At 46.8% G+C, this 18,705-nt stretch overlaps 3 protein-coding genes across 3 annotated transcripts in view; all 3 read left to right on the top strand.

Moving 5' to 3' along the window:
• ryr2a (ryanodine receptor 2a (cardiac)) overlaps positions 1-11,624 on the top strand; it is a 54,243-nt gene extending 42,619 nt beyond the window's left edge. Inside the window, exons 99-117 of the mRNA XM_025057408.1 lie at positions 357-572; positions 665-937; positions 1,274-1,480; positions 1,560-1,868; positions 1,968-2,032; positions 2,108-2,258; positions 2,348-2,434; positions 3,013-3,288; positions 3,388-3,518; positions 3,637-3,679; positions 3,774-3,907; positions 4,136-4,196; positions 4,482-4,628; positions 4,721-4,855; positions 5,891-6,047; positions 6,171-6,235; positions 6,957-7,057; positions 7,201-7,252; positions 7,382-11,624. Of these exons, the coding sequence (XP_024913176.1) occupies positions 357-572; positions 665-937; positions 1,274-1,480; positions 1,560-1,868; positions 1,968-2,032; positions 2,108-2,258; positions 2,348-2,434; positions 3,013-3,288; positions 3,388-3,518; positions 3,637-3,679; positions 3,774-3,907; positions 4,136-4,196; positions 4,482-4,628; positions 4,721-4,855; positions 5,891-6,047; positions 6,171-6,235; positions 6,957-7,057; positions 7,201-7,252; positions 7,382-7,477 (2,706 nt within the window). The 3' untranslated portion in view covers positions 7,478-11,624. The remainder of the gene's footprint in view (positions 1-356; positions 573-664; positions 938-1,273; positions 1,481-1,559; positions 1,869-1,967; positions 2,033-2,107; positions 2,259-2,347; positions 2,435-3,012; positions 3,289-3,387; positions 3,519-3,636; positions 3,680-3,773; positions 3,908-4,135; positions 4,197-4,481; positions 4,629-4,720; positions 4,856-5,890; positions 6,048-6,170; positions 6,236-6,956; positions 7,058-7,200; positions 7,253-7,381) is intronic.
• Positions 11,625-12,231: 607 nt separating this feature from the next.
• Positions 12,232-16,520, top strand: chrm3b (cholinergic receptor, muscarinic 3b). The gene is made up of 5 exons (XM_017034316.2): positions 12,232-13,266; positions 13,541-13,716; positions 13,811-14,106; positions 14,227-14,831; positions 15,328-16,520. Exons 1-5 carry the CDS (start codon positions 13,092-13,094, stop codon positions 15,819-15,821), a joined length of 1,746 nt encoding a protein of 581 aa, XP_016889805.2. The 5' UTR covers positions 12,232-13,091; the 3' UTR covers positions 15,822-16,520.
• A 238-nt stretch (positions 16,521-16,758) lies between these two features.
• The window catches only part of fmn2b (formin 2b), a 13,462-nt gene continuing 11,515 nt past the window's right edge, over positions 16,759-18,705 (top strand). Inside the window, exon 1 of the mRNA XM_025057415.1 lies at positions 16,759-18,693. Coding sequence (XP_024913183.1) covers positions 17,749-18,693 — 945 coding nt within the window. The 5' untranslated portion in view covers positions 16,759-17,748. The remainder of the gene's footprint in view (positions 18,694-18,705) is intronic.

Raw genomic sequence — 18,705 nt, forward strand, 5'->3', positions numbered from 1 at the left:
CGTTCACCCTGGATCTGCCCCTGTACATTTGTCAAGTCAAAAAGTCCTCAGACAAATGTTGACTAAAAATCTCTTCTGTGGTGTTTCCATCAGATGTAGAATTCTGAAGGATGACCTTTGACACCAGGTCACGACCTGCTTCTTTGTCTGTTCTGTTGGAGACAGAGACCAGTTTGAACTGGTTTCAGTCTTTAACCTCTGACACCTGCAGGAATGATAAACAACATGTCTGAGGACTTTTTGACTGAGACACTTGCTCCGTCCTGTTGGACAGTCCCTGCATCTGCGTCTTTAAATAGAACCAGAAGCATCTGTCCACATTCACATCTTCTCTCTGTGATGTCTCTGGTCTGAAGGACATCGGCTTCAACGTGGCCGTTCTCCTCACCAACCTGTCGGAGCACATGCCCCACGACACTCGTCTGCAGACCTTCTTGGAGTTGGCTGAGAGCGTCCTGAACTACTTCCAGCCGTACCTGGGCCGCATCGAGATTATGGGCAGCGCCAAGCGCATCGAGAGGGTCTACTTTGAGATCAGTGAGTCCAGCCGGACTCAGTGGGAGAAACCGCAGGTGAGGAGGGTCCTGTGACCACAGGGTCCACCTGAAACACCACCTTCACGGCTATAGGTTTTCTTAACCTCCATCTGGTGGTCTCGCCTTAGGTGAAGGAGTCCAAGCGACAGTTCATCTTTGATGTGGTGAACGAAGGCGGTGAGAAGGAGAAGATGGAGCTGTTCGTCAACTTCTGTGAGGACACCATCTTTGAAATGCAGCTGGCCGCTCAGATGTCCGATGCTGGAGAACGATCGGCTGTGAAGGAGGAGAATGAGAAGGAGAAGCCGGATGAGGAGAACCCAGACATCGGCTTCTTCTCCGTCACCACGGTCTGCATGGCGCTGGTGGCTCTGCGCTACAACGTCATGCTGTTGATAAAAGTAAGAGTCTGAGTGGAGGGGGTGGGTCTAATACATGTTTGTATTAAATATTTAATACTAGAGTACTACTACTATATTACAAAAGTACAGTTTGGTTTGTACACACTTTAAATAAATCAGCTGCTTTTTAAGGCAATTCACAGTGTGTACTACTACTACTACTACTACTACTATTACTACTAGTTGTGGTTACTGATTACTTTGGTTCTTTTATCTCCGGTGCCTGTAAGTGATTAAAAACTAAAAATGTTCTTCTCAGACTTCAGAACTTTTCTCCATGTTTCTGTTCCTGTTTTCTTGTCAAAGGTTTGACTTTTCCATTTCCTCTGTTCCCAGGTTCTGTCCATGAAGAGCCTGAAGAAGCAGATGAAGAAGATAAAGAACATGACAGTGAAGGACCTGGTCACCACCCTGGTCTCCTTGTACTGGTCCATCCTACTGGGTCTCCTCCATGTCGCCTTCAGTGTGGCCAGAGGGTTCTGTCGAATCTTCTACAACACCTTCATGGGTGGTAACCTGGTGGAAGGAGCCAAGACCATAAAGGTCTGACCTGATGAGGCTCCACCAGGTTTGAACCGATGTCCACTCATGGTCCCAAAGTCACATGGACTTTCATCCACAGGTGTCAGAGCTCCTGGCCAACATGCCCGACCCCACCCAGGACGAGGTTCGAGGAGAAGGTGAGGACAGAGAGAGGAGACCCTCAGACCGCAGCTCCACCAAGGAGGACCTGGCCGACCTGGTCGTGAACCCCAGTGAGACGGAGCTGCTGTCCGACATATTTGGTCTGGACCTGAGGAGGGAGGGGGGCCAGTACAAGATCAGCCCTCACAACCCCAACGCAAGTCTGACGGAGCTGCTCAACTCACCTGTTCCTGCTCAGACCTCAGCAACAACAGCGCCCCCCACTGAGCTCAGACGGAGGCATCAGGTAAAAAGAAAACTTTCTTCAGGTCTGAAAAAGTGACTAGGATGATGAGAACCTTCACAGAGACGTGCTCTGGACCAGGACTTTGTTTTTCTGTTCCAGTCCAAAGGTTCAGAGGAGAAGGAAGTAGCGCTGGAATCTGAAGGAGAACCAGAGAAACCATCAGGGTTGGTATATGACGTCCAGATCTTTATGTCAGGATGGTGGCTCAGTGTGAATGACCTGCTGCTGTGTGATGTCAGGGAGGGGGTCGTGGAGGAGCCAGGGAAACTACAGAAGAACGACAAGATGAAGCCCAAAGTGAGAAGACATCGAAAGTCCAGGTCTGATGAACCAGATCTTCAGGAGTCGGCCTTTATCAAGAAGATCATAGCCTATCAGAGGAAACTGCTGGTACGTGGACCTTCACTGGGACCTACAGTCCACAGTCTGTAGAGGGAGTACCAGGTAGTACCTTTCACTGTGTTTGTGTCGGTTCACAGAACTATTTTGCCAGGAACTTCTACAACATGAGGATGTTGGCTCTGTTCGTGGCCTTCGCCATCAACTTCATCCTCTTATTCTACAAGGTAAACTGATGGAGGGCTCACACGGTGCCTCAGCGGTTGGTGCTCTGACCGTACAGCACATAGGTCAACGTTTGCTCTTTCTACTATGAGTTCTTCTGTGTGTGTGTGTGTGTGTGTTCTCTCCAGGTTCTCCACAGACCAAAAACAGAGTGGATCACTCTGAACTGACCATAGGTGTGAATGGAGGTGTGAATGGTGGTGTGAATGGGGGTGTTAATGGGGGTGTGAATGGTGGTGTGAATGGGGGTGTTAATGGGGGTGTGAATGGTGGTGTGAATGGGGGTGTGAATGGTGGTGTGAATGGAGGTGTGAATGGTGGTGTGAATGGGGGTGTTAATGGGGGTGTGAATGGTGGTGTGAATGGAGGTGTGAATGGTGGTGTTAATGGTGGTGTGAATGGTGGTGTGAATGGTGGTGTGAATGGAGGTGTGAATGGTGATGTGAATGGTTGGTTGTCTCCACACGTGACCCTGGAAATAACTGTGTTTCATATTGTTGTTAGAACATCACAGGTGAGAGAACATCTGGAGAAGAGTTTGTCTCTCACTCCGACCTCCATCTTCTTAACACTTGTCCAGGTCTCTACGTCCTCCTCTGTGGTCGAGGACAAGGGTCCTGTGTACGCCAACACCCCTTCTGACGGTGGTGTTCGGTGGAACTCACTGGGCGGAGGAGGTGAAGTGGTGGAGACGAAGGAGGAGGTTCTGGAGGAGACAGGAGAACCACAGAAACCTGTTACGGTGCGTTTTGTCCTGGAGGAGAGCAGTGGATACATGGAGCCCACGCTCCGCATCCTGGCCGTCCTTCACACCGTCATCGCCTTCTTCTGCATCATCGGCTACTACTGTCTGAAGGTGAGAGCCTCCGTCACTGCTGACCCTGGATGACCTTCGCTCCTGGTGCCGCTCAGAGCAGCAGAGCTCGGTCTGTAGATGTGTGTGTCTGTGCTGCAGGTTCCTCTGGTGATCTTTAAGAGGGAGAAGGAAGTGGCCAGGAAGCTGGAGTTTGATGGACTGTACATCACAGAGCAGCCCTCAGAAGATGACATCAAAGGACAGTGGGACAGACTGGTCATCAACACACAGTGAGTCCGTCCACTGTGTGTGTGTGTGTGTGTGTGTGTGTGAGCACGCCTCAGTTTCTGTTTCCCCTCAGATCGTTGTTAATAATGACTTTAACAACAAACCCTCTTCTCCTTTAAGGTCGTTTCCAAACAACTACTGGGACAAGTTTGTGAAGAGGAAGGTGAGTGTGACCTCGGAATCAGGGAACTGTTCACAGTAGAACCACATCCATCCTGCGCCCTGAGTAAAACCAAGTCTTCACTGCTTCTCCTCAGGTGATGGACAAATACGGAGAATTTTATGGACACGACCGAATCAGCGAGCTCCTGGGGATGGACAAGGCCGCTCTGGACTTCAGTGACGCTCACAAGAAGAGGAAGCCCAGGAGAGACGGCTCCCTGGCTGCTGTGTGAGTCTGTTAGCTAACAGCAAACGTTTAGCTCAGACCAAAGTCCATGGAGAAAATCAGTGATGGATGGACTTTGGTCCTGCACATGTACGTAGCTCAGTCCTCAGCCAGGGCTGGTCTAGAACCAGACGTCCTCCAGTGAGACACCTGAACTAAATGGATGTGTGTTTTATTTTGTGAAAAAAAAACCCACTCCCATGATTCCTGATTTGTCTCCTGTGTCCACAGTTTAAACTCCATCGACGTTAAATACCAGATCTGGAAGCTGGGGGTGGTCTTCACAGACAACGTGAGTTCACGTCAGTTATTTACAACAATTTCTCTCCTCAGGGCTCTGACTCACCCCACTCAGACTGGGACGTAAAACCAGACCCTCGTTGGTTCCGGTGCCTTTTTGTTGTGAAATTGTTGGTCTTATTAGACCATGCAGACCATAATGTCACTGTGTATTACACTGAGTATTATTACAGTACTACTACTACTTTATTCCAAAGCTAATAAATAAAATTAAAATCCTAGTGAGCAGACTTTTGACCTTTGACACACTGACTGCAGTACCCTCTCTCACCTGTAGTCCTTCCTGTATCTGGCCTGGTACATGACCATGTCCATCCTGGGTCACTACAACAACTTCTTCTTCGCTGCTCACCTGCTGGACATCGCCATGGGCTTCAAGACGCTGCGGACCATCCTGTCGTCGGTCACACACAACGGCAAACAGGTGGAGCAGTTCTCAGCAGCTCCACAGGTTATGTCTGTGCTCTCCTCCACCCTGTCTGTCTGTGCAGTACTGACTGACGTGTCTGTGTGCAGCTGGTGTTGACCGTGGGCCTGCTGGCCGTGGTGGTTTACCTCTACACGGTGGTGGCCTTTAACTTCTTCAGGAAGTTCTACAACAAGAGTGAAGATGGAGAGCTGCCGGACATGAAGTGTGACGACATGCTGACGGTGAGAGAGAGAGAGTGTGTGTGTGTGTGTGTGTTTCATCGTTGTTCTGGATTTTCCTTCTGCAGGAAACTGTTCTGTTTTTAACCCTTTCATAAACGAATGAGGATGATGCTCAGTCTTCTGTCACAAAGACTATAAAAGGGTTGGAGTTGGCAACAAGGAGTTGGCAACAAGAAGAGGAAGAGGAGGAGGAGGAGTAGGAGGAGGAGGAGGTCACAGGGTGGCATTCTGTAACCCAGAAATGTCCTTACTTTTTCTCTGTGATCAACTGACTGTAACATCCCTGGAGACTTCCTGTGATTCCTATTAAGGTCAAAAATGATACAGCAGCAGCAGCAGTACCAGCAGCAGTAACAGCAGCAGTAACAGCAGTAACAGTACCAGCAGCAGTAACAGCAGCAGTAACAGCAGCAGCAGCAGCAGTAACAGCAGCAGCAGCAGTAACAGCAGCAGCAGCAACAGTAACAGCAGCAGCAGCAGCAGAAACAGCAGCAGCAACAGCAGCAGCAACAGCAGTAACAGCAGCAGCAGTAACAGTAACAGCAGCAGCAGCAGCATCAGCAGCAGCAACAGCAGCAGCAGTAACAGCAGCAGCAGCAACAGTAACAGCAGCAGTAACAGCAGCAGCAGCAGCAGCAACAGCAACAGCAGCAGCAGTAACAGCAGCAGCAACAGCAGCAGCAGTAACAGCAGCAGTGTTGAACAGGTTAATAAACGTGTAGAACCACAGAGATATTTTGAGTTTGTGACGCCACGTGTACTGTGGTCGAGTCACGTTTCTTCAGCCCAAATGTTCAAGACACACATGGAGTTATAAATGGGTCATAATGAGCCCCACCTCCTGTGTAAAACGTCCAGTGAATCTCAGTGGGTGTTGATGAGTCATCTGAGGTCACATGATGCTGATGACGCTGCTTCAGGAGTTTAGATCTAAACTTTTCAAAAACTCCCAGCTTTACCAGTGTTCTGACTAACTGAGCAGGAAGTGAGTACCGGTTTGTTGAACATCACTTCCTGTTTTACTCTTCCTGCCAGTGCTACATGTTCCACATGTACGTTGGCGTCAGAGCGGGTGGGGGCATTGGGGACCAGATTGAGGACCCGGCGGGGGACGAGTACGAGATCTACCGCATCATCTTTGACATCACCTTCTTCTTTTTCGTCATTGTAATCCTGCTGGCCATCATCCAAGGTGAGGGGGGGCGCTGTTGCTCACACTCACTCACACACACCAGAAGAAGGGACTGAGTCACTGAACTTTTTTTCTTGTTGTTGTGAATTAAAAAGACTCCTGTGTTATCCCTGCTGTTTCTAGGTTTGATTATTGATGCCTTTGGAGAACTGAGGGACCAGCAGGAACAAGTCAAAGAAGACATGGAGGTAAAAGAACCCGTTAGCTTTTCAGGCCAACGTTAGATTTTTGGCAAACTTTGGTCGTTTGGAATAATTAAAAAAAACTCTTACCTGCTTCTCTAATAAATTGTTATCACTGAGATCTCCTTCCCTGTCCTGTAGGTGGAGCTTAAACATATTTAAAGCCCTGGTCCATTGTTTCATATCCATCCAGTCCTATAAACTAGGTCAGAACTTTTTCACCAGGACAGATATTTAGATATTTGTCCACTGGATGGAGCTAATGCAAATGATATAGTACGTAGTGTGTTAGCACAAGCTAACACCTTACCTGTTAAGTCATTTAAGCATAGCATTAGGATTTAGCATATTAGCAGTGTACCAGTGAAGATGCTATTGCAGGCTTTGTAGTGCAGTGCTAGGTCGCAGTGAAGGCTAATAAAGAGGGGTGTTAGCAGATTAGCGTGTTAGCGGCACACTAGCACATAGCCTGTCAGAGGAATCCTTACACATAGCATGTTAGCAGCATTCTAGTGATGCACAGTGGCACATAGAAAGTGATGATCCTACACTTTAACACACACAGTGTTTATTTTGATAATGTAGGCTAAGCTAAACCTGCTAACACACATTTCAGTGTTGAAGACATCCTGCTACTTAAATGTTATGGCTCACATTGACCAAGTATCTTCTGGCTAACGCTTAGCTACTGTTGTACTTAACTCTAGTCTCCACGTTTCTGTTCCAGACCAAATGTTTCATCTGTGGAATCGGTAACGACTACTTTGACACGGTGCCTCACGGCTTTGAAACGCACACGTTACAGGAGCACAACTTAGCTAACTACCTGTGAGTACTACAGTAGTATTTGAGCACTGACTGCAGTACAAATCTGTGTAAATCGTGCTGTATGTGTGTGTACTAGTGTTCTCCTCTGACACGTGTGTGTGTGTGTGTGTGTGTGTGTGTGTGTGTGTGTGTGTGTGTTTCAGATTCTTTGTGATGTATCTGATCAACAAAGATGAAACCGAGCACACAGGACAGGTGACAAACACACCAACACACACTCTCTCTGTAATAAACACTGAGCTTCAGGTTCAGACCTCCAGCCTCTCACATCTCCTCCATGCTGACCTCCTCCTCCCTGTTGTCGTCTCCTCCTCCGTCCTTTAGGAGTCCTATGTTTGGAAGATGTACCAGGAACGTTGTTGGGAATTCTTCCCTGCTGGAGACTGTTTCCGGAAACAGTATGAGGATCAGCTGAACTGAGCTGTTCTGACAGGAGCAGGCTCTTCACATGGGCTTTAGGTGACTGTAGGGGGCGCTCTCACCTTCCATGTCCCTCACACCATCCATACTGCTGCTCTCCAGGACTTCTCCGCTCCATCCAACCACAGGTTCTTCAGTCTGTGCAGGAAATCCCAGCTCTTCCTCATCCAGAGGCTCAGCTGCAGCACACTGTTTGGAATGGTCACAGAAACGTAGAACATAGACTTTTTATTTTTGTTTCTTTCACAATCAAGCAAAAATACCACCACAGAAAATGGAAGACGAAGCTGGGACACTTCCTGAAAGACGTTCTGGACGGGAATGAAGTGAAAGAGAGACTCAGAAGAACGTCTAAGGTTCTTCTGAGGTGTACACTGCACGTTGCATGAGTAAGTACAGGAAGTGTCTCTGAGACAGTCTGAGCTTTTTGAAAGTTTAGGTTTGGGAGACGGGAGGTGTCTGAAGGGCTCTCCAAGGAAAGGCTTTTACTTTGAAAGGAGCATCATCAACATGTTCCCATGTTCCTGTTGAGCAGAAGAACTCAGTGTCTCTGTTCCTCCATCAGACCATCACCCAGCACTTTGTGTTACTTGGCCTGGTCCTGACCTGGTCCTGGCCTGGTACTGACCTGGTACTGACCTGGTCCTGACCTGGTACTGACCTGTTACTGACCTGGTACTGACCTGGTACTGACCCTCCTGGTCAGAGATGTTGCAGCAGGACATGGTGGTTCCATGTGTGCATTTGTAGAGAAGAAGCAATACTGAACCTGTTCTCACACTGTGTTTCCACCCAGTACTGTAGTACCAGGAAGTTGCAAGTACGCCTACCGAGAACCTTTTGACCTATGCTTTATCATTTCTTTTAAGGCAGTGGTTCTCTAAATATTTACACCTTAAACCCCGCCCCCAATATCTGTCTCCACCACTAGAACTTTCCAGACCTACACTATTCAGACCAGTCGAAGGAGAAGAAGAGACGTTATTACTACGAGTATTAGACTATTTACTGCTCATTGAAGTAGTACTACCACTAGTACTTCGATTTATTCTAAAACCACACACAAAGTGAGTAAGAATATACTCCAGCTGTAATCAGTACCTCCAGGAGTACACAAACCACATCTTGAGAACCACTGCCCTAAGGAAGCTTACCTGTCATCCATCCATCAGTACCAGTCCACACAGGAGCAGCACACCACTGGGATTCAAACCGGCAGCCGTCCTGTTACAAGACCTGTCCTCCAACCACTAGGACACAAGCTGCCTCGAGACTGTAGACCCCCGGTGGTGAGCCTGGGGAAATTCATCTGTGTTGAATAGTTCCAGATTAAATTCTTCTGTGTTTTCCCAGCATTCCCAGGTCAGAGCGTGGAAACCTAATCCTAGTTCAACAGTTCCTGGAACTTTTTGGCATTGAACAGTTCTGGTAGAACCATGTCTTGGTTAGTGCTGCAGCACCGCATACAGTTCCTGGTACTGAGGATTGATGATGAAGATGAAGATCATGGAGACGAGAGGAAATGGTGCCTTACTGAGCCAGGTGTCGCACACATACAGCTAACATGCTAACAGCTAATGCTAATGAGCCACGGGTCCAGACCAGTGTTTCGTCTGTGGTGAGGCTGGTACAGTACAGAACGGTTAGGTACGGGTGAGGACACGACGTTAGCCAGAAGTTAGACTGTTCCAACTGGGCACAAATGAATGAAAAAAGGCAAAAATGTAACATAAATATTTTCAGTTTAAAACCGACCTTATTGGTCCATCACGCTACACATCTGACTGTAAGGTCACAGTTTGACCAACAGGAAGTACACCCACTCTCATCCAAGTATTTACACCTTTACAAAAGTACTCGTGACGTGGTGTGACATGGACCTTCAAAAAAGTTTGGACCTCAGACACAGGTCAGAAAAATGCACAAGTGAATCTAAATAATTTTAGAATAATTATTATAAAGAATAATAATTGTTACTCAATGCTGGTTTAATTCTGTTTCCTGTTGTTTTACCACAAACAGGAAGTGTGTGTCTGTGTGTGTTTACATCCAACAAACTGTTGCACAAACTGTCTTCATTATCTTATGCAATATTTGTTTTCTCTTTATATGAGAAAAAAAAATCTGAAAATATAAACACAGCATGATGAGGACGCAGGACGACAAAGTTAAAGTCTGAATCTGTGACCTTTAACCCAGTGATCAGTTCTAACCCAGTGAATTTAACAGGAAATGTGATTTGATGTTGTGTTTCAGTGATGTTTGCCTCCTTCATCCGACAACCACTCATTCTTTCTGTTGGACTAGGAAAAGCCGCCTCTGGCCGACACACACTGAGGTAGTTACTGGTTTTACTAGTTTTTTTTTAAATTTAAGCTACAGTATTAACCCAAACAGATTTGACTTTAAAGGACGGCCTCTTACATTCAGTGTAGTTTTGTCTCTTTTGTTTAACAGAAACACATGAATATCATGACTATTCAAATCTAACCCAAGAGTCAATAGGTTTGTTAACAACAACGACGTTTTAAACACAATTTTCTCATTTGTACAGCGAACCATGAACTTATACTGGGCACACGTGCACTCACTGCTAAATGCTAAAATAGATGCTACATTAGCTTTATTACAGTTTGTTTTCATTACAGTACTACTTTGTTACAGCTGTACTGGTTTTAGTCATTGCTAGCACAGTTAGCTTCTACACATGCTGCTCCAGCAGCTGGTGTTATTACCACTGTTACAGCGACTACTCTGGTACAGAGTTTGTTTATTATCACGACAGTATAATCCTCATTAGCTGATAGCAGCCATGGACATCACAGACTGCACCTTTTACACGTTTAACTGCCGCATGGCGCATACCACAGGGTGGTACCACACAGTAGTTGGCAACTACAACTAAGTACACTAGTTATTCTAGCAGATAGCTGCTGTGGACATTGTTAGCTACCAGTGTAGCTATGTCAAAGACACATTGAACATCGTTATCATGCAGCCAACTGTAGGTACTTAACTAACACACTGACACAGCAGCAACAAGCTAGAACAGCAAGAACTGTTTAGAACAGTTCTGGATGACACCAGTAGGGTGCCATCTGGCTAAATAGCCACTAGCTAAATAGCCGCTAGCAACAAAAGCTATTTTGGTGGGGTATTTTTATATTTGTTGCTAATTTTGAATATTTCTAAAGCATGTGGCTGTGACAGCTGCTCAGTCAAGCTGCTCAGTTAAGAAACTTGTGATGTCAAACACAGATGCTAAAGTGTGTTGCAGCTAATGTAGACGGAGCCTGAATTGAGACACGACTCCGTCCAATACGTTGAAGAGTAGAATATTTTTAATCTTTGAAATATTCCACCCGACTGCACTCCAGCACTGACCCACGCCCAGATTCAACTGACCGTCTCCTGACCTGACCGTGAATCCTAATTTCAGTCTAAGATTTAGAATCGCAATAATTGCGATACTTGGCTTAAAAACCACCAGCCGCTAATGCTAAAGCTAATTGTGCTAAAGGTGAAGTGCAGTCTGCAGCATAATTTTGGTAACAAATATGCACTTGGAGAATTAACCAGCTGGATCTATTTTTTTTACATCACATTGCAGTTTTCCCTTGTCTACATCTCCACGACTTCGTCTTTGTGCCAACGTAGTACGTTAACCTTGCGTGGCAAAAATCAGTGTCTTCCGTGTTTTCATAAACCATCCCATCACGCTGTTTAGTGCAAGTTCTCTACGTGTTTTTTCCTAAACCTTTAAAGAAATCTATTGGACATTGAGTGACAATTACTCCCTTTAGTGGCCATAATTGGAAACGGACGTGTTTACGCAGATTGCACCTTTAACTTGAGGTGATAACAGGAAGTGTTTTTTTCTATGTGTTGTGCTGACGACTGCACATGTTCCAACATCAGAGGCTAACGGATGTTGTCATGTACATAGCATTGCCTCATGATAAAATGTTATGCCAACGTTTTTTTTTAATTGCGATATCGTGTACAAATAAATAAATATTTTCCATATTTACCACTGGGGGGAGGGGCATGCAACTTCTGAAATGTGAATGTGTAAAGATGGGGCGGAGTCTGTGAGCCATGAATGGAATTTGCATGGTTTTGAAATAAAAGTTTATTAAAAATGTTAGTGGCGAACGTTGTTATTGAACATTGTTCTGTGGACTGAAGGAAAAGTTCTCAGCTCTGCTCAGAGAACGTCAGGCTGGTCCTGAAGACAACCAGTTAGAGATGGGTCTGAGGTGTCCAGAAGAACGACACACCACAGTGGTAAAGGAGTCCAGTCTGGAGCTGAAGGACAACGACGGTGACTAGAATTCTGCAGAGAACTGAACTGTGAGGTTTGGACCAAGACGAGGTCCACGAAGACGAAGACGATGAAGATGAAGATCTTCATCGTCCGAAGACGAAGACGATGAAGATGAAGATGACGAGAGAGAGTTTGTATCATCCAGAACTGTTTCTTCTGAGGACTGAAGGAACCATGAAGAAATGAGAAGATTTAAAAGAAAATCCTCACAGCCTCTGGTCTTTACCTCGACCAAACTGAACCAGTGCTGCCCCCTGCTGACTCACACTGAAGCTGAGCTTCAACAGGGTTTAATACACTCCACGTCTACAGGGAGGTCTGAGGAGAACCTGTGATCAACAGCTGGTTCTGGATGAACTAGTCCCAGAGTTCTAGTCAACTTTAGTCATTAGGACTGAAGAGGAACCTGAGACATCATCGTCATCATCATCATCATCATCATCACTGCTGTGATCAGAGGCTGAGGGAGGAGTTTAGACTCAGACTCACAGCAGGTCTTTTCTCCAGATCAGAGCTGAACTTCAGTCTCAACCCAAGAACCCCGGGTTCCGTCTGTGAGTATTTTATTTCCATTGTTATTAGTAGTAGTAATAGTACTAGTTGTAGTAGTACTATTTGCCTATTTTTCAAATATTCCAGATTCTTTTTTCTTTAGTCTTAGTTTGTTTCTGTTGTTGATTTCAAGTATCTTTTAAATCCAGTGACATTTCTCATTACATTTCCACAGGAGCTGATACTGAAGTGACAACAGCAGATATTTGTCGTTTGTTTTTATTCACTCCAGTCATTTTTATTCCTTACTGTTCTTTAATTAAAGGATGTTAAGTATGAGGCGTTCTAAGACAGTCAAGTGAGTACTGAGTACTGTCATCCTAGTACTGTATGTGGAATACTTTACTCATTTATGATTTTATCATCGTGGTTTTTGATGATGCGAAGAACAAACACTTAAATTGTCCGCAGTTCTCATTTCTCTTTAACTCTCTCAGTCTCTCTCTCTCTCTCTCTCTGTACTACATTGATAAAGTTTTTTCCATGTGCCTGTGTTGATTTCTGGACCTTTTTTTTCCCATGAACCCTCCTGTCCTGACCACCACAGGCTCTGACGGCTCTGATGGTTGCGGCTGTAATTAGTTCAGCCTGTAGGAGTGATGTCATCTGTTCTTTACAGGCTTTGCTAATCAATGCTAGAACCATCAATGCAGAGCTGGAAAATTAAATCACTAATAAAGGTGTGGTCAGTACCGAGTGGTTCAAACAGTGAACGGTACCAAGAGGCCCAGCCGTATGTGGGGAGAGACATTTCCTAATAAGGAAATAGTAACCGCTGCAGCGTGTCGAAAATTTCCACATTCTGCTTCCAGAGGTCAAGAGGTCAACATGAACCTGACGTCCAGTTCTTCATCTGAACCCAGTCCGACAGAACCAGCTGATTCCAGTATGTTCCAGTCAGCCAATCCAGGTACTGTCTTCACCACCACCACAATAGTACTAATATTATGAATACTACTACTGCTACGTATCATAATATTGTTAATGAAAACTGACCAGATACCAGTCCCTAAAGTGTGTGGTTGTTGTTGTTCTTGTTTCTTTTTTGGACTGATGTGGTGGATAGTTGATTGTCATCAGCATATAATCTAACCTGAGGTCAACAACTATTAGTGATTTATTTTCTAAGCACCAACAAAAGAAACTATTTAATTTCCGTCAGTTCATATTTAGTTCTTCTGTAGGAGACTCAGTCCAGGACCGGGACATGGTCATGTCTCTCAGCTCTCTTCTGGTCCACTGGTCCAACGTCAGTGGAGTCTTGACACAAGAAGCAAATGTCACTGATTCTGCTGGTAACAACACACTTGCTCTACCAGTAGGGGGCGTAGATCTACTGGGAGGACACATGATCTGGCAGGTAAGAACCAGTTCCACCAACACTGACTGGACATTTCTAGTCCAGTTAGTGGACCAGTGGATCGGTGGTCTTGTCTTTGATTCTTCGTCCTCAGGTGGTCATCATCGTAGTCTTGAGCGGGTCTCTGTCGCTGGTCACCGTGGTTGGAAACATCCTGGTGTTGGTGTCCTTCAGGATCAACAAAGCTCTGCAGACGGTCAACAACTATTACCTCCTGAGCCTGGCCTTCGCTGACCTGACCATCGGGACTCTGTCCATGAACTTCTACACCACCTACATCGTCATGGACCAGTGGACTCTGGGACCTGTGGTCTGTGACCTGTGGTTGGCCATCGACTACGTGGCCAGTAACGCATCTGTCATGAACCTGCTGGTCATCAGCTTCGACAGGTGACAGGAAGTGATGTCATGATGTTCTGACAGAAGGTCACGGACAGACAGTGGAGCTAACGTTGCGCTAACACTGAGCTGATCCTCATTGTTTTCTTCTTCCTCTAAATCTCCCCTCAGGTTTTTCTCAGTGACTCGACCTCTGACCTACAGGGTCAAACGTACGACCAAACGAGCCATGACCATGATCGGATTGGCCTGGTCCGTCTCCTTTATCCTCTGGGCTCCAGCCATTCTCTTCTGGCAGCTCATCGTAGGTGAGCGAACGGTCCAGACCCACGAGTGCTACATCCAGTTCCTGTCCGAGCCCATCATCACCTTCTGCACCGCCATCGCTGCCTTCTACCTGCCTGTGACCATCATGGCTGTCCTCTTCTGGAAGATCTACCAGGAGACGGAGAAGAGAGCTAAAGATGTGCAGGGTCTGAGAGGATCTGGATCAGAGCCCAGGCCAGACCAGGTGGGGAACCAGGAGAGCAACAGTAGAGAAGGTTTGTCAAGACAGCAGAAGAAGATGTTTCCTCTGCTGCGACAGCCGAGCTCACAGAGCTGCGGCTACGATACCAACCTGACAGACTCAGAGAAGAAGAAGAAGAAGAAGAACCGGATCTTATGCTTTCAGGTTCCATCATCATCGTCTAGGCCTAACACGACCACAACAGGGCAGAACCAGTGCCATGGTTCCAACAACCACAGGCTGTCAGAAGATGGAGAAGGTCCAAAAGGTTTGGTCTTTCTTCAAGTCGGTCAGAATAAGATCTTAGAACAGTTCTGTAAAACCTCACAGACCAAAGTCCATAGAGAAAATCAGTGATTTTAGTTCAGACCAAAGTCCATATAGAAAATCAGTGATTTTAGCTCAGACCAAAGTCCACAGAGAAAATCAGTGATTTTAGCTCAGACCAAAGTCCACAGAGAAAATCAGTGATTTTAACTCAGACCAAAGTCCATATAGAAAATCAGTGATTTTAGTTCAGACCAAAGTCCATATAGAAAATCAGTGATTTTAGCTCAGACCAAAGTCCATATAGAAAATCAGTGATTTTAGCTCAGACCAAAGTCCACAGAGAAAATCAGTGATTTTAGCTCAGACCAAAGTCCATAGAGGAAATCAGTGATTTTAGCTCACAGACCAAAGTCCGGTCATCAGTGTCATTCCAGTAATGTGTATCGTTTATTAACTACCAACTCACCTAAACTATCTTTCTATCTATGGATCAGGCAGGAAATCACCAAAAGTTGAAGAAAACAAGAACAAACTGCCGTCTTCCTCCATCAAAAGTCAAACTGACTCCTCCTCCTCTCCTCCTGACCAATCACCAGCCACCATCACCTTGAAAAATGCAGCTCTGGCCAAACGCTTTGCCTGCAGGGCCCGGACGGAAATCAACAAGCGCAGGAACGAGAAGAAGGCCAACGATCGTAAGGCCGCTCGAACGCTGAGCGCCATCCTCCTGGCCTTCGTCTCCACCTGGTTGCCCTACAACATCATGGTGCTGGTCAACACCTTCTGTCAGGACTGCATCCCACCCACGCTGTGGGCGCTGGGGTACTGGCTCTGCTACGTCAACAGCGCCATCAACCCCATCTGCTATGCCCTCTGCAACAAGACCTTCAGGACCACCTTCAGAGACCTGCTGATGTGTCAGTGGAGGAGCAGCAGGAGGAACGCACAGAAGAAGAAGGTGGTGTTTCAGAAGAGGGAGCCGGTGTGAGAACCTGGTCCAGAGAACACTGCAGCGGGTGTGCCCTCCAGAGTGAGAAGATCCTGAATTGATCTGAGTCCACCTCAAGATGTTCTGGTCCCTCAAGAGGACCGGTTCTGTTAGTGGGAGTGAGGCTAAGTTTTGTCAGAGTTTTGGGCTGGCTCATAAAGGTTCTTATTTATATATAGTCGTGGTGGTGAACTAAGAGTGTCCACATTATTAGCTACACATTCACGTCAAATATTTAAAAATGTACGCTATGTTAAATAATTAAAGGCATTTGATGACATTTAACAATGCAGTGATTCTCAGCTGACTGTGTGCGTTCCATGTGTGGTCCATGACCCTCATGTTGTCTGAAAAAACCACCTCGCTCTTTTCTGCTGTTTATTCCTGATCTACTTAATACAGACCTTCAAATAGACCTAAAAATATAGACCTGTTGTGCATGATTATGTTTTATTTGTTTCAGTTCATTTGTTGTTTTTAATGATTGGAATAGGTTTGTCCAAAGTCTGGCTCTGGACCCAGATCTGGTCTCAGACAGGGTTTATTCCAGTTCCCTTTCTTCCCTTTCCTTTTCTTCATGTGGCTCTTTTTTGGCTTAAGATGAATGTGAAGTTATTTTTTATCTATTATTCTTTTCTTCTGTTTCTTGACCTTTCTTGACCTTTCTGACCTTCAGGTTTCTGACAACCTGACCCTGGTGACGGTTGGTCTCCACTGACACTGTTTCTGACAACCTGACCCTGGTGACGGCTGGTCTCCACTGACACTCATCACCCACTGTGATTGGTCAGAGTGGTTCTGCTCACTGGACATTTTTACAATATACCAAAACAGTGCTTCTTACACTGTGGTACGTACACTACCAGTGGTACTTTGGTTCCCTCTAGCGGTACAAAGAAGAATCTGCGCCCCATGTGGATTTAAAGGTTTGGTTGTTGTAGAGTTTTCTAGTGGTTTCAGACTTGAAGTACTGATGGTAGTACTACTTCACTGTAGTGTGTCCTTATCTGATGCACAGTCTAATGATCTACTGCTGACACTACTACTATTAAACCCTACTGGTTAAGAAGAAGTGGAACACTGTGGGGGAAGTGGTTAGCATGTTTGCATTACAGCAAGAATGTCACAGGTTCGATCCCTGGTGTTTCCATATCCATTTATCATGGGTTTTCAGCAGGTTCTGCTGTTGGCTGCAGTCTACAGCCTGACCGCTAGATGTCACTAAGGAGCCAAGACTGGGCTTTTCAACACCATCTGGTTCATGCCTCTTTCACAGCCACCCACTGTGAGGTCTCCATGGTAACTCCATCTGCTGAGGAAGATCATGTGACATGAGGAGGAACCTGCTCCTTCACTGAGGAGACAGCGGTGGAGTGGAGTTTGACATCAGAACATGAACATCCACCCATGGGTGGAGGCTTTCTTCGTTGATCTTTTACCTCCAGTTCACACAAGGGATTGTGGGTATCTCAGGGCTAGGAATGATGGGAAATGTAGTGAATCTTTGTGAAGACCAGTGCTGAGGAGGGGGGGGGGGGGTGTGTCTGACGTAGCAGCAGCTCACTGCCTGGAGTCACATCCGTCTCCCAGTTTCCCTCCAATGAGCGAACAAAATGAGACGTCTACGTCACTGCTACAGCGCAGAGATGAGGAGGAGGGGGAGGGTGGAGCAGAGAGAGAAAGAAGAGGAAACGCAGCAGCAAGAGGAGGGGGAGGAGAGGGAGGAGGAGAGGGAGCTGCATGTCTCTCCTGCTTCAGTGGCAGCATCACTGCCACGCCAGCCTTCGTCACCGGAAAACAACGACGAGGAGACAACAGAGAGACGGAGGAGAGGAAAAAATACAAATAAAAAGAACAACATCACCTGCAGAGGTTCAAAAGGAGCCAAGCACCTCCTCAGACATGGCCTGAAGGAACCTGCATCACCATGGGAAACCAGGAGGCGAAGCAGAGGAAAGCTGCAGCTGCAGCGTCAGGAAATGGAAGCTACCCCTCTCCGGATGAGGGATGGAAAGAGGGGGGAGGAGGAGGAGACGTGAGCAAGAAGGGAGGAAAGAAAGTCCACAGTAAACATGGAGGTAAAGGAGCAAACAATGGTGGAGGAGGAGGTGGAGGCGGAGTTCATGGTGTGGGAGCAGGCAAGAAGAAAAACAAACCAGAGTCCAAGTCCTCCGTCTTCTCCATCCGTAAGAGGAAGGGCAACCTGAAAGGAAAGGGAGACGGGAGTTCCTCAGTCACAGGGTCAAAGGAGGAGGTGCTGGGGTCTCAACATGACGACCTGGACACCACCAAGACCCCAGAGCTGTCAGCTGACGAGCTGGGTCAGTCGGACACCGAGGCTGCTTTTCCTGAGAAGAAGAAGAAGTTGGAGCCAGGAAGTAAGAAAGGTCCTCCACAGGAGAAGGAGAAGGAGAAGGAGAAGGAGAGCCAGAGAAAAACCTCCACAGCTGCAACCTCACCCGCAGAGGACGTGGGAAATAAAGTGGGGAGCTCAGGGTCAGACACGGACATTTACAGCTTCCATTCTGCTGCAGACCATGAGGACCTGCTCGCTGACATCCAGCTGACCATCAGGCTGCAGCAGCAGGGGGGGGGCAGATTCTCACAGGGAGGTGGGGACAGTAATGGAATCTGGGCAGGAGAGGAAAAGAGGAGAAAGAGTAACGGAGGAGTCAGAGGAACTCCTCCAGAGACGGCTGATCTGAGCCCAGAGTTGGAGGTGGCCTCAGACGCCCTGTCCTTCCTGGACACAGGAACTCTGTCTGGGTCTGAGGACCACAAGGATGAGTCTCCACGGCTGCACACGCCCCCATCCACTGGGGGGCAGGAGAAGAGGGAGGAGGTGGAGGAGGCGTTGGCGAAGCGTCAGCAGGGAAAGGAGGGG

This window comes from Cynoglossus semilaevis, chromosome 8, assembly GCF_000523025.1.
Source record: "Cynoglossus semilaevis isolate Cse_v1.0 chromosome 8, Cse_v1.0, whole genome shotgun sequence".
NCBI lineage: Eukaryota > Metazoa > Chordata > Actinopteri > Pleuronectiformes > Cynoglossidae > Cynoglossus > Cynoglossus semilaevis.